A 15,404-nucleotide genomic window follows, 5' to 3' on the forward strand; every position below is an offset into this window, starting at 1 on the left:
AGTCTGTATTTTGACGCTCTTCAAACAAAGACACACGAGTTGAAATCATTAGTTTTTTAAGAGACCTAAGTACTATATTATGCAGTCCTCGCCATTTATCTGAATAACTTATTGCAGGAATTCTGTCGTCCCGCTTAGAAAAACTATCGCGTGCAATTGCAGATAAACGTGACTCACACCCATTTGTGAAAAAAAGGCTGAGCAAATGCAGAAATATTAGCTGTTATTCCATTCAGTCTGTCCATTGCACAAAAAGCAGGGAAAGCAAATAGTTTTAGCAAAAAGCATTGTTTGTTAGACTGAAAATATCAATTTGATATGTATGTTTTTTTCAGAAACCTTATCCTACGAGAACCTTAAATCAATAAACCGGGACCAGGTTGTAAACAAAGCAAAACAAGTCAATTTGCTTGACTAAGAGCAATTCATTTAAGTTCTGAACAGCGGCACGAAAGGATTGTACAAGTTAAAGATGTAAGTCTTATCACTTTTTTGGATTTTTTTCTTCGTTTTAATGTTAGATCTCAGTAACACTCGTTTTTATATCCTTCCCCGTTTAGCTTGTTCATTTTTCCATTCAGACGATACAGGCGCTGAGATACTTCAAAGGTAAGTGGTTCAATTTACTTTACGAGTCTTGCTAGAACAGACATTCTTGTTTTGAAACACCATCACTTAGCTTTCGACTTGACAGATTACAATCACTCGACTAAAAAACTACATACCGTTGTCAATAGTGCTCGAATTTTGAACTCTGAACGGGCTCAAGAAAAGAAAGTGCATATCAGGATTAACTGTAAACCTTTCCGTCATTGTTTACTTTCGATCTGTACCATATTAAGTAGGCCTTCTTATCTTATGGATACGTTGTTTCAATTATCTTGTTCGAACGAGAACCTCGTAAGGGCGCGAGAGAAGACTGTTCGAGCTGACGATGTATGCGTTTCAATTTTAAAAGGAGTACTCGTTTCCTCGTATTCTCTACATGTCTATGACTTTGTTTCAACAAACCAAGGCTACCAGTTATGTACTAAGGCTAATTACATGCTAAACGTGTTCAAGTGACTTTCATCGCTTATTAAAAACGAGAGGACTGTATAAACAAGTTTTCATAGACAACATTATTGCTCAATCTTGCTCTACTGTAAAAGCAATATTTTTTCCTTGCTCCCCACTTCTCCGCAGAGGCCTCTTTCGGGAAGGCGAAAAAACACGGGGGAAGGAAGGCGAAACCAAGCGCTTTGGTTTCGATTCTCTCCAGGCTCCGCGCGCTTACTTTTCACCTCTCCCCGTTCCTCTCCCTATTTCCCAGCCCGTACGAAACACGAAAGAGACCTCTTCGGAGGAGAGAGTCCTTGCTCCAGAAAGTTAAAAACGAGTAGAGAAAACCTTGTTTCCTTGTATTGCCTAATCTTCCTCTTCTGTTAAGTTTTTAAAGCTCAGTTTTATCTAATCTTTCTGTAGGTATTGAAAAACGCAGTATTCGACACTTCATTCGTGACCAAAGGAGAAATTCCGTTTACAGCTGGCTTCATCTTTTATAAAAAATATATTTATTTTACACTAACAAAAGTGGGAGTGGATACATGAATCAAGATTAAACAACAAAAACGTAAATGGAAATTGAAAAACGTCACAGTTTTACTTTGTTTTAGCGTAGCCTGTATTCAGCATCAAAGTCCCAAGGCTTACAGCGCTACATTTGAGGCGATGCCTCATCTCTTCTATTTTGTTAAGCAGTCCAAAAAAAGAGAAACATAGCAATATAAACGTACAGTGATTTCATTCTATGGCAACATCAAAAGAAAAACCGATAACTCATTTTTAAACTGCTGTATCCACAGACCAAACGATAGCGATATGGGGAAATCTCGCATGGATAACTTGCTACTCATGTGGTGTGTACTGTTTTTGGCGCTGATCACTTTGGGTTCAGCGACGGCCAACAATGTAAGTAGCCAACCAAGTGACAACAAAGTAAGCTCGTTGTGTTTTTATAAATAGTTCTCTAATATATTATTTGTTAGCAAACTAAATACAATTTTACTTGAAATCCATTAGAGCGGTTTTCAATTGAGTGTCGAAAGTAATTCGGTAATTGCTTTGGTTTTGGTTGTACGACACTTAATAGAAAACCGCTCTATATACACCAAAATTATCTCTTTATTATCATTGAAGACAAGATACATCTATGTGGAATTATCTATCTAGATAAGGATGTACATTTATTATTGTTGCTGCCATTTCCTGTTTCCTGGTCAGTTTTGGCTTAAATTCTTTTGAATTTGCTGTTAAACATTGCAAAGACCATCAACTAGGTGATATTAACCTTCCTTGTTATACAGTAAAAACCCGCGTATAAGAACGTAACATTTAAGAGCCTGTTAGGCTAAAATTTCATTTTTAAGCACCCTTCACATAAGAACCATTTTAGGCTAAAATTCTAAAACAGGTTCTTATTTTCAAAAAAGAAAAAAATAATATTCTCAAAAATATAGAATTAAAAAATCTTTTCAAAAATATATTTATAAACATTCTGTACACATTAAAATAGTATAGTATTTTGCTTACCGAAGCCTCCAAGAATACTGTTATTGGACATTAAAGACCAGATCATTTAGAAATTCTACTTTATTTCTTGAACAAAAGTTAAGAACCTAATTAAGAACCTAGTTAGCCTAATTTTACACTAAATACCATTTAGATAAGAACCTGTTTAGGCTAGCTTAAAAAAACTTAGGTTCTTATACGCGGGTTTTTACTGTATACTATTCTTTGATTCTTTGATGGTGTTGTTGTTGTTTCCTTTCGTCTTATTCTCCTTTTTCCAACTACAGTAGAATCCCGGTAACTCGAACTCGAATAACTCGAACAACCCCACTAACTCCAACTAACTTCCATTTCCCTTGCACCCACTTACAGTCATTTTTACCCGGTTAACTCGAAAACCCCGCTAACTCGAACTGTTTTTCGTTTCCCTTCAGAGTTCGAGTTACCGGGGTTCAACTGTATCTTATATAATGGCATTATAGTAAGAAAAATCATTCTTATTTCATTTCCCAACACAGGTCACCTTATGTTGTGGTGGACAACAAGGGACAAATGGTATTCCCGGTATGCCTGGCATGCCGGGATCCCCAGGGACACCTGGCTGTAATGGACGTGAGGGGCCTAAAGGAGACCAAGGTAGTCCGGGAAAGACTGGACCCGAGGGACCACCTGGTGCCGAAGGAAAGAAAGGAGCAAAGGGAGAACCTGGTGTCCAGGGCCCTGCCGGCCAAAAAGGAGAAAGAGGAGAGAAAGGTGACAGTGGAACTCCAGGAACACCTCAGCTTTCCTCGCACATGAACTAGAAAGAATGTGCATGGAAAAAGCATGACGACAAAGACTCAGGTGTGATCCAGGTAACTTATGTAATTGACTTTGCAATTCAACGCTATAAAGCAGCAGATTTACGTGGCAACCAGGGTACAGCGCAGTAGTGTATTATATTTTGAGCTTGGGATACGCACCATGGTAACATTTGGAAGGTTGACATGGCAACAGTTTTGCCGAAAGACCCATTTTATTTAATACTGACATTCCCACTGTTTGCTTAACCAAAAGATCATCCTCTCTTAACAACTTAATGAGGAGACTAAGGGTGATATGGGCACCATGTGTGTTCCAAGCAGAACTGGAGACTGTCACAGTTTGAAGGGCTATTCGCGCCAGTCCCTTACAAGAGCGAGTATAAATAAGAGCCCTGCATCTCATTTCGGCCCAAATCGCGTAAGAATCCTTCGCTTCTGTTACCTGATGTGTTGTAAAAGCAAATGTTAAACTCCGTTTTGGCCGCTGTCTTTCAAGCTCTTCTTCGACGCCTTTACACTTCTGCAGCTATCCAGTCCCAAGTCCGGCACTATCTGGTAAAGTAGCGTCGTGTATTTATCTGTTTTTGTCATTTACTGGCTTGTTTTTTAATACCACGTGTTCCCTAGTTAGCTCTCGTTTGTGCAGCGCTTTTTCCTCGGTTCCCTCGCTTAAAGTTTGCACGCTTGCACTGTTGTGAATGTTTATTCTATGCGTACTTCGCCTAGCAAACTCCGGGTTTGTGAAGTGCTTGTCCCGTCGGTCAGCTTCCAACACATTTTGCACACGTTTATTCAGTTTATTTGTTATGTCAGTGTGCTTCGCCTCGCAAACATCGGGTTTGTGCAGTGCTTTCCATTTGCACACGTTTATTTTGTTATGTTGGTGTGCTTCGCCTCGCAAACATCGGGTTTGTGCAGTGCTTTCCTTTTGCACACGTTATTTGTTGTTAGTGTGCTTCGCCTCGCACACTTCGGGTTTGTGCAGTGCTTTCCTTCATTTTTGCACACGTTTATCTGTTATGTTGGTGTGCTTCGCCTCGCAAACATCGGGTTTGTGCAGTGCTTTCCGTTTGCACACGTTTATCTGTTATGTTGGTGTGCTTCGCCTCGCAAACATCGGGTTTGTGCAGTGCTTTCCTTTTGCACACGAATATTTGTTATGTTAGTGTGCTTTGCCTCGCAAACATCGGGTTTGTGCAGTGCTTTTCTTTTGCACACGAATATTTGTTATGTTAGTGTGCTTCGCCTCGCAAACATCGGGTTTGTGCAGTGCTTTCCTTTTGCACACGAATATTTGTTATGTTAGTGTGCTTCGCCTTTGCACGGCTTTAATTTGTTTAGTCAGCGTGCTTCGCCTCGCAAACACCGGCTTTGTGCTGTGCTTTCCTTGGTCCCTGTGGAATTGTACCGGCGCTTTTATGCTTTATTTGTACTTGTAACTGTGAGGTTTTTTGTTGCGTCCTTTGCCGTGCAAACTTCGGGTTTGCATAGTGCTTTCCACTCCTTTAGTTTCCCTTTAATTTGTACACTTGTTTGTTTCGTTCCTTCCGGCGAAACTTATGTTTTGTGTTGTTTGCCTCACAAACAACGGGTTTTGTGAAGTGCTTTTATTTGGCTGTATTGCTTTTTGATGTTTTGTTATGCATACTTTGCCTTTCAAATTTCGTGTTTGGGTAGTGCTATTCCCTAGGCGCCCATTTTTTAATTTTTTTACATGTTTTGCTCTGGCATATCTGTTTGGGTTTTCTTGACAGCAAAGTTCACTGTTTTTACACGTTTCGATTTTACTGCCCTATTGTCCCGGGCCATTTTTCTTTTCCTTTTCTTCCCATGGTAGCCTGAAAGGGTGTCTAATGCCCTAGTCGGATTACTGACGCTCAGCCTGCCATCCCTTGGGTGGGTTCTCTCGTGCATTTCCAGCGCCAAATATTTTTGTCCTATGCCATTTACATTTATCCTGGATTTTCTGTATCTCTAGTTCTGCCGCCCAAGGGAAGGCAGTCTATCCTCAGTTGCTTTATGATTTGTCTTTGTGGAAAAGTGCTCGGCTTTAGGCCGGGGATAGGGAACTTTTGCTTAGATAACTGCGCGTCCTGTCCCGGGCCATTTTTCTTTTCCTTTTCTTCCCATGGTAGCCTGAAAGGGTGTCTAATGCCCTAGTCGGATTACTGACGCTCAGGCTGCCATCCCTTGGGTGGGTTCTCTCGTGTATTTCCAGCGCCAAATCTTTTTGTCCTGTGCCATCTTATTTATCCTGGATTTTCAGTACTTCAAGTTCTGCCACCCAAGGGAAGGCAGTCTAGCCTCAGTTGTTGTATGCTTTGTTTGTGTGAAAAAGTGCTCAGCCTTAGGCCGTGGATAGCGAGCCCCTGGAACCTAGTAGTTAAGACCTTGTCAGCTAGATTGGTTAGTGTCTTGCTAGCCTTTTTTCTTCAGTTATGGGTTGCTGGGAAGGATTTTTCTGGTTTGAGTTTTGGGTCTTTGGGTTTGAGTAATGGTGATGTCTTGGGTCATCTGGTTTTGGGCCATGTAATGTGCAGACTTCTGAGCGCGGGAGCATATCTCCATCTCTTATTAGCGAGCGTGAAAGGGACTGTCGCGAATAGTATGCTATTCGCGCCAGTCCCTTACAAGAGCGAGTATAAATAAGAGCCCTGCATCTCATTTCGGCCCAGTTCGCGTAAGAATCCGGGCTGTTGTGGCCGAGACCTGTTGTTTATTCCTTTCGCGCTTGCCTCTCTATGCTACCGTGCTTTTCCTTTTCCCACCCTCCCTCACCCTTTCCATTTCTGCTTCCAACTTACCAAAGCGCGGTCGCATATCTCCATCTCTTATTAGCGAGCGTGAAAGGGACTGTCGCGAATAGTATGCTATAAATGGATATTTTGTTTATGACAGAAAGAGACTGGAGCCAAGAGTGTTGCCATGGTTACATTATAAAAATGAGCCATCTTGCAGCTCTGAGGAAGGTCACTACTGATGTCAAGTTTCAAAAATATCACTAACATTTCCAGGTACAATTGTTAAATTGGATAGGACTGAACATTTTGAACAAGCTAAGGATATTTTGAACGCCGACAAAATTAGTACTTCGACGTTTCAAAACTTTTGAAGAAGGTCTACCATAATGAGCGGCCTTGTGTAAAAATATTTGAAGAATAATACTGCACAATGACCTGCATTCGGCTTCATAAATATGCACTGATATTTGCCCTTGGACATTATCTGTTCTTCGAAATCTGTTTGCTTCTCGGAACTGATAATGTCCGTGGACAAATGCCAGTGCATATTTTCGCGACAAAAGGAGACTATTGTTTATTTATTTACGGCTTGTAATTATCTTTGTAGAACTGTGAATTCATGAAGAACTTCACAGACACTGCCCTTCATGTTTACTTTGCTGGTAACCTCAGGATTCATGGATGTGACGACTGCTGTAGCCGTTGGTATTTCACCTTTAATGGCGCCGAGTGCAGCTCTCCTGGACCCATTGAAGGTCTGTACTACATGAGAACCGGAAAGGCCCACAACCTTTACCGTCACCGCCATATTGAAGGTCACTGTAATAATATTCACAAGGGAAAAGTGCGAGTGGGATTTTGGGTTGGAAGCTGTGTTGGCGAGAGGAGTGCTGACGCGTATACGGGCTGGAAGACAATGTCCCGGATCTTCATTGAAGAGGTGCCAAAAGCTCAGCAGTAAACACGTGACACGTGATCCACTGGACTTTGTAGAAGAACTTTAGTAACGATTAAAAAAAGAAAGAAAAGAAAACTACATTGCTGTTTTCAAAAGCGTTCGGATCAAAGAATTTGAAACTTCTGTATCAGCTGAGAAATAAAGTCCAGGAACATTATTAAGCAGCTGACTGTGTTATTTTAGTCACAATTTTCCTAATAATTCACACGTGGATTAAACAAAGAGTATGCCCGAACTCGACCGAAATACTACAAATTAACGGTATATATTTTTTACTGTTGATACAGAATTCCACAATGTCGCCTAGTTCTTTAAATTGAGGCTTAAAATCTGATCACGAGCGTTTTTATCATCCATTAGCCTGTGAGACTTCAAAATCAGCTTTACACATTCCTCGTGGATTTCACACAAGCACATAAATTAAGATGAAGTAACGCAACTGCGCAACTGAAAACTAGGGGAACAACCGGGGGGGGGGAACAGAGAAAACATCGATCTTTATGTTTGCCAAAACTTACATGCAGTTTACACTCAATAAGGACGATCGTGATATTTTTTATGATAACGTAATTAAAAATAAAAGGACCACGACGCCTTTCTTTTGTTTTTTAATTAAATCTTGACCTTGTCTTTATTAAAATTAATTCTCAATATTTCCTTTACAGTCCAGCTGTCATATCCTTTAGTTTAAAAATATTTTACACTATACGAAACATGGAAACAAAAAATTATACCAATTATTTCTTACTTGCCACGCACTTCAGGTCCCAACGTGACAAGAAAAAAAAAAAAACGCAAATTTTTTTTTACAGTGACTCACACACTCACATAACCTGTCACTCCAGTCATTCCCTCGCAAAATAACGTACAACACCATTCAGTCAACACGCTCGCCACTATTTGAAAGCATATATGTATAACCTTCAAAGGCCCAGAGACAAGGAGGTTCAATTAAGAACCTCTTGAAACCAAGCCTACCTATTCTTCCCCAATTCACTTCTCTGGTTCCTTGGGCTTCAAGAACCTGGGACGAATCACCACTGGCTCAGCTAAAAACAAATGAAGTAAACATGTAAGACGATTATGTTTTCGGCAAATATCTTTTCAAGTACCAACCAGCTTTTAGTCAAGTATCTAGATATAAGATTTCAAGAAAAGCAAGTGTATACGGACTGTTTAAAGACACGATTTCGTGTACTGTTGCAGCCGTTTATTTTTGGGTCGGTACGCAATGTTCTCCCAGGCGAGAAACTTTACGTGACGACCCCCAAAAAACTAATCATAATTGGCTTTGACTTTACTTCTGATTAGCTGAGAGCAGACAAACTCTCATTTGATGCGGTAATAAATAGTTTGGAGCTGCTCTGATGCGTTTAATCTCCTAACGAGCTCAAAATGACAAATGAAAACACCCTTACCCGCCTCCATCTCGCTAAAGCTAATAACTAAAGTACACTCCCCTGCAACCCAGGACGACATTGCAAAACCTGAAACTATTAAAGAAACGATAGCAGAACATGACAGACAGGGCTATCTTTCGATCTAGCATGCACCGGTATAACTGACACTATCCATGCTATAACAACAGATATTCAAGAGAATGTTGCCCAGCTGATTCAACACAAATAGCTATACTGGAAGAAGAAGGAAGGTGAAAAAGAAAAAAAAAACGAGAATGAAAAGAGCTTGTTATATTTCAAAAGGAGAAGTGGGTATAGATGGTAGATATGATCCTGGGATCTACTGCATGTGCCCACCGATTTGAGAAAAATTTCATTTGGAAAAACTTTCCATCTTTACTTCGCTAAGCGACAAAGTTTGCTTAAGAAACTTATAAGAGTGCAACTGCTTTTGTAGAGCAGCTGAGATAGCGGTTCAGGAAATTTTATACAAACATGATGCAAACCAGTTTGACAGGGACTGATGGAAGTTAAAATAATTTGAACACCGACGACATAATCACCTGCAACGCCCTCTGTTTTATTTTCCAGATTTCGCACATCATGAAAAATAAACCTATGAGTTTGTTGAAAATTAGATTTTATCCCCTTTTTTTCATTGAATAATTGAGATATCGCTCCCCCACCCCTCTTAATATATTACTCTACACTCTGCCCCCGCTCTCGTTTTACAACCACCTCCTAATAATTATTGCACAGTCTTTTTAAGGTCCGAATTAGAAAAGGAATGCCAAATTCAGCATTTGTTAACGGAAAAACGCGGATTTAACCTGGAACAAGCAGCCAATTTGTTTCGTGACTAATCCAAACCTCTCAGCTAATCTCTCGTGCAGTAAACATCGATCTTAGGGTTTTATTTTTCAGTGATTGTTCGAGAAACAATAAACATTCCAGAAATAATTTTAGACATTTACGGTTATCCTGGTTTCACTTTAATTTATAATTCCCAGCACGCAAACAAAAGATATAAGGATGTCCAGACTCGTCCAGAGTCCGTATTTTGACGCTCTTCAAACAGACACACGAGTTGAAATCATTAGTTTTTTAAGAGACTTAAGAAATATTATGCAGTCCTTGCCATTTATCTGAATAACTTATTGCAGGAATTTTGTCGTCCCGCTTAGAAAAACTATCGCGTGCAAAAATTTTGCAGATAAACGTGACTCACATCCATTTGTGAAAGGCTGAGCAAATGCAGAAATATCAGCTGTTATTCCATTCAGTCTGTCCATTGCACAAAAAGCAGGGAAAGCAAATAGTTTTAGCAAATAGCATTGCTGGTTAGACTGAAAATATCAATTTGATATGTATGTTTTTCCAGAAACCTTATCCTACGAGAACCTTAAATCAATAAACTGGAACCAGGTTGTAAACAAAGCAATAAAGTCAATTTGCTTGACTAAGAGCAATTCATTTTAGTTCTGAACAGCGACACGAAAGGATTGTACAAGCTAAAGATGTAACTTTTGCTATTTTTTGGATTTGTTTCTTCGTTTTAATGTTAGATCTAACACTCGTTTTTATCTCCTTCCCCGTTTAGCGTGTTCATTTTTTTTTCATTCATACGATACAGGCGCTGAGTTACTTCAAAGGTAAGTGGTTCAATTTACTGAACGAGTCTTGCTAGAACAGACATTTTTGTTTTGAAACATCATCACTTAGCTTTCGACTTGATAGAGTAACCTAAAGACAGAAAAACTAAGTAAGCCCAATTTTGCAGTCGTCAGTATTACACTAAATTCTCCGCTCATCAACTTATGAATGATTCTGGAAAAGGCGGTTGTACTTAACCTATACGTGAGGCATTTCAGTAATTTAATTCAAAAACGGACTTAATCTTGTTCTAAATTGAAAAACCGATCTATACTACGAATATTCCAGTGGAACTGTACTTGATCTTAGCAATCATTTTTTTTTTCACTCGACTAAAAAAAAACTTCATACCGCGTCGTTAATATTTCTCGAATTTTGAACTCTGAACGGGCTCAACAAAACAAAGTGCCCACTCTTCCTTTTTCAGGTCGGTTTTATCTAATCTTTCTGTGGATAATAAAAAGACGCAGTATTCGATATTCCATTTGCCAGGGGACTCGTGACCTACATCAAAGAATCTCATTACACAAATTTATGTCTATTTCCGTCTTTGCACTCTCTCTTCTGCGCGCCCTTTTCGGGGTTGAACCGAGACGCGAGAGAGCGAGAAGAGAGAGTCCACTTGCATGCCCATGCGCCAGTTTTCCCCCCGAAATCGGGGAAAACGTATTTGGCAGCACTTTTGAAAACGCGTGCGCACAGATGCACTTATGTCCAGAAATGCACGCAACGACGAAAATGACGAAATTGACGAAATTTCGTCAAATTCGTCAAGCCAGCAAAGTTATGTCATTTAACTCAACCCATGCAGTGCTGACGAATTTGACGAAATTGACGAAATTGGCGAAAATGACGAATTTGACGAAATTTCGTCAAATTCGTCAAGCCAGCAAAGTTATGTCATTTAACTCAACCCATGCAGTGCTGACAAATTTGACGAAATTGGCGAAAATGACGAATTTGACGAAATTTCGTCAAATTCGTCAAGCCAGCAAAGTTATGTCATTTAACTCAACCCATGCAGTGCTGACGAATTTGACGAAATTGACGAAAATGACGAATTCGACGAAATTTCGTCAAATTCGTCAAGCCAGCAAAGTTATGTCATTTAACTCAACCCATGCAGTGCTGACGAATTTGACGAAATTGGCGAAAATGACGAATTCGACGAAATTTCGTCAAATTCGTCAAGCCAGCAAAGTTATGTCATTTAACTCAACCCATGCAGTGCTGACGAATTTGACGAAATTGACGAAAATGACGAATTCGACGAAATTTCGTCAAATTCGTCAAGCCAGCAAAGTTATGTCATTTAACTCAACCCATGCAGTGCTGACGAATTTGACGAAATTGGCGAAAATGACGAATTCGACGAAATTTCGTCAAATTCGTCAAGCCAGCAAAGTTATGTCATTTAACTCAACCCATGCAGTGCTGACGAATTTGACGAAATTGGCGAAAATGACGAATTCGACAAAATTTCGTCAAATTCGTCAAGCCAGCAAAGTTATATCATTTAACTCCACCCATGCAGTGCTGACGAATTTGACGAAAATGACGAATTCGACAAAATTTTGTCAAATTCGTCAAGCCAGCAAAGTTATGTCATTTAACTCAACAACTGGAAATGTGCATACATACATGAATGACTCGTTCTTTAGACATGACAAAGTTATGTCATTTAACTCAACCCATGCAGTGCTGACGAATTTGACGAAAATGCCAAAGTTATGTCATTTATCTCAACCCATGCAGTGCTGACGAATTTGACGAAATTGGCGAAAATGACGAATTTGACGAATTTGACGAAATTTCGTCAATTTCGTCAAGCCAGCAAAGTTATGTCATTTAACTGAACAACTGGAAATGTGCATACATACATGAATGACTCGTTCTTTAGACATGACACTGGTTAAAACATTACAACAACAAGCAGTGCTGACGAATTTGACGAAAATGACGAAATCGATGAAATTTTGTCAAGCCAGCAAAGTTATGTCATTTAACTCAACAACTGGAAATGTGCATACATACATGAATCCCTCGTTCTTTAGACATGACACAGGTTAAAACATTACAACAACAATTTTGTTGTGGTCTGTTATTCTATTTGCATATTTGTACGAGAATCAACTCAATTATGCAATCTTACCAACTTCATGAGATATATGTTCCAATGAAAACAATTAACCTCATTTGGTTTAGGCATCTTTCCTATCCATGCAGAATTTCCTGCTGTCGTAGGAGACGTTGATATACTGAAGCTCTATCGAAATCAGGAATGCCAGTTGCACAGGCTTGACATGTTGACACATTGGACAAGTAAACAGCTAAAGAAGGTACATGTATGTATGTCTCGTTCTTCAAACATGGTCAGGTAAACATGGAGAAGAAAGTACAAGGAATCTTTCGTATCCATGCAGCCTTTCCTGCTGTCCTGAGCAGAGTGTCATTGATATAATGTAGCTCTAGGGAATTCCAGATTGTGTTTGTGATGGAATTGTAACAAGGCTGCAGTTGACTGTACGAAAGAATCACCCTTTTCCTTTTGTTTTACTGCTTTTAACCTTTCCAAAAGAAGGCGTGTAGAACGAAGGAATCCAGTAAAGTCCAGGGCCATTACACTCCCAGAAATCGCCAAGAAATCGATGGTTTGCCGCCATCTTGGAATTAGAAAGCTTACATGACGTATTTTGTGTTATAGAAAAAATCCGCTGTTTATAAAGATCGTAGTCTGAGCAATCTGAGATTACAATGTGTGTCACACAGCGGTTTCCCTTACGCCATGGGTAGGTACGTCATGTAAGCTAATTGCCTCCAAGATGGCGGCATTAATTATTGTTGTGTTTTCAAGAACAATGATTAATTTCTCAAGTAAGTGGAGACTTGGTGTGGCACATTCCAAGCTTTTTGGTTTTCACACAGAGTGAAACACATATACCCGTTCTTCCCAGTACCACAATTGATGTGAGCTTCATGCAGTTCAAACAACTATTAACGTGAAACGCAAAGTCTGGAAATAACACTACATCAAGGAAACTCGAGCTTTCACTGCGTTCTCTGTTGCGAATTCAGAATTTCTTCTTCTTAAAATAAGACTAAATTCTGCATTAATACGCCAGCTAATTTCTTCGCAGTTGGACAAAGAAAGCTTGAAGAGCCACCTGTATATAGATTGAGTACATCCACTCAATTCACAACTGTCAGGAGTGTGATAAAACCTATAAGTGTGATGGACTCACTTTTAATAGTTTCACATCAACAACCTGTGGCAAATATTTTAGACATCAGTCAGTGGATTGACTTCAGTGATGGCTTCAATAATTCTACTCCTCCAAGTATAAGAATATTAGTAACAAGATAGAAAAATTTTACAAGACACTATGTTACCTGCAGATGGAAATGACAAAATCCATAAGAACACTTACCGGTAGGCATGTGAGTTTCCTTTTCGTTATTATATTGTTTTACTATGCCAACTCATGCTATAAACTTGTTGGTTAATAATCATGTCATTGCGGTTTATACAAATCTTCGACTTTGGCAAAACTTTGCCAAAATCCTTACTTTCGTCGAATTCGTCGTTTTCGTCGAATTCGCCGCTTTCGTGGTATCCCTCCTCTCGTGCTCGTTCGCTCAAATCTTAGACTTTGGCGAAATTTCGCCAAATTCGTCATTTTCGTCGAATTCGTCGTTTTCGTCGAATCCGCCGCTTTCGTGGTACCCCTCCTCTCGAGCTCGTTCGCTCAAATCTTAGACTTTGGCGAAATTTCGCCAAATTCGTCATTTTCGTCGAATTCGTTGTTTTCGTCGAATTCGCCGCTTTCGTGGTACCCCTCCTCTCGAGCTCGTTCGCTCAAATCTTAGACTTTGGCCAAATTTCGCCAAATTCGTCATTTTCGTCGTTTTCGTCGAATTCGCCTCTTTCGTGGTACCCTTCCTCTCGAGCTCGTTCGCTCAAATCTTAGACTTTGGCGAAATTTCGCCAAATTCGTCATTTTCGTCGAATTCGCCGCTTTCGTGGTACCCCTCCTTTTGAGCTCGTTCACTCAAATCTTAGACTTTGGCGAAATTTCGCCAAATTCGTCATTTTCGTCGAATTCGTCGTTTTCGTCGAATTCGCCGCTTTCGTGGTACCCCTCCTCTCGAGCTCGTTCCCTCAAATCTTAGACTTTGGCGAAATTTCGCCAAATTCGTCATTTTCGTCGAATTCGTCGTTTTCGTCGAATTCGCCGCTTTCGTGGTACCCCTCCTTTTGAGCTCGTTCGCTCAAATCTTAGACTTGGCGAAATTTCGCCAAATTCGTCATTTTCGTCGAATTCGTCGAATTCGCCGCTTTCGTGGTACCCCTCCTTTTAAGCTCGTTCGCTCAAATCTTAGACTTTGGCGAAATTTCGCCAAATTCGTCATTTTCGTCGAATTCGTCGTTTTCGTCGAATTCGCCGCTTTCGTGGTACCCCTCCTCTCGAGCTCGTTCGCTCAAATCTTAGACTTTGGCGAAATTTCGCCAAATTCGTCATTTTCGTCGAATTCGTTGTTTTCGTCGAATTCGCCGCTTTCGTGGTACCCCTCCTCTCGAGCTCGTTCGCTCAAATCTTAGACTTTGGCGAAATTTCGCCAAATTCGTCATTTTCGTCGAATTCGTCGTTTTCGTCGAATTCGCCGCTTTCGTGGTACCCCTCCTCTCGAGCTCGTTCGCTCAAATCTTAGACTTTGGCGAAATTTCGCCAAATTCGTCATTTTCGTCGAATTCGTCGTTTTCGTCGAATTCGCCGCTTTCGTGGTACCCCTCCTCTCGAGCTCGTTCGCTCAAATCTTAGACTTTGGCGAAATTTCGCCAAATTCGTCATTTTCGTCGAATTCGTCGTTTTCGTCGAATTCGCCGCTTTCGTGGTACCCCTCCTCTCGAGCTCGTTCGCTCAAATCTTAGACTTTGGCGAAATTTCGCCAAATTCGTCATTTTCGTCGTTTTCGTCGAATTCGCCTCTTTCGTGGTACCCCTCCTCTCGAGCTCGTTCGCTCAAATCTTAGACTTTGGCGAAATTTCGCCAAATTCGTCATTTTCGTCGAATTCGCCGCTTTCGTGGTACCCCTCCTTTTGAGCTCGTTCGCTCAAATCTTAGACTTTGGCAAAATTTCGCCAAATTCGTCATTTTCGTCGAATTCGTCGTTTTCGTCGAATTTGCCGCTTTCGTGGTACCCCTCCTCTCGAGCTCATTCCCTCAAATCTTAGACTTTGGCGAAATTTCGCCAAATTCGTCATTTTCGTCGAATTCGTCGTTTTTGTCGAATTCGCCGC

At 40.4% G+C, this 15,404-nt stretch overlaps 1 protein-coding gene, 1 long non-coding RNA gene and 1 pseudogene across 3 annotated transcripts in view; 2 read left to right on the plus strand and 1 right to left on the minus strand.

Annotated features, from left to right (window-relative positions):
* LOC144651857 (uncharacterized) overlaps nt 1–7,145 on the plus strand; it is an 81,344-nt gene extending 74,199 nt beyond the window's left edge. Inside the window, exon 6 of the mRNA XM_078511908.1 lies at nt 7,035–7,145. Coding sequence (XP_078368034.1) covers nt 7,035–7,055 — 21 coding nt within the window. The 3' untranslated portion in view covers nt 7,056–7,145. The remainder of the gene's footprint in view (nt 1–7,034) is intronic.
* LOC144652032 (uncharacterized) overlaps nt 1–15,404 on the minus strand; it is a 132,114-nt gene that overhangs the window by 104,974 nt on the left and 11,736 nt on the right. The window lies entirely within an intron of this gene.
* On the plus strand, nt 452–7,145 carry LOC144651871 (collagen triple helix repeat-containing protein 1-like; annotated as a pseudogene). The gene is made up of 6 exons (XR_013570378.1): nt 452–474; nt 561–609; nt 1,465–1,612; nt 1,845–1,950; nt 3,069–3,404; nt 6,702–7,145. The product of XR_013570378.1 is annotated as a collagen triple helix repeat-containing protein 1-like (transcript).

The sequence above is a fragment of the Oculina patagonica genome, chromosome 4 (assembly GCF_052425735.1).
Source record: "Oculina patagonica isolate OP01 chromosome 4, crgOcupat, whole genome shotgun sequence".
Lineage (NCBI taxonomy): Eukaryota > Metazoa > Cnidaria > Anthozoa > Scleractinia > Oculinidae > Oculina > Oculina patagonica.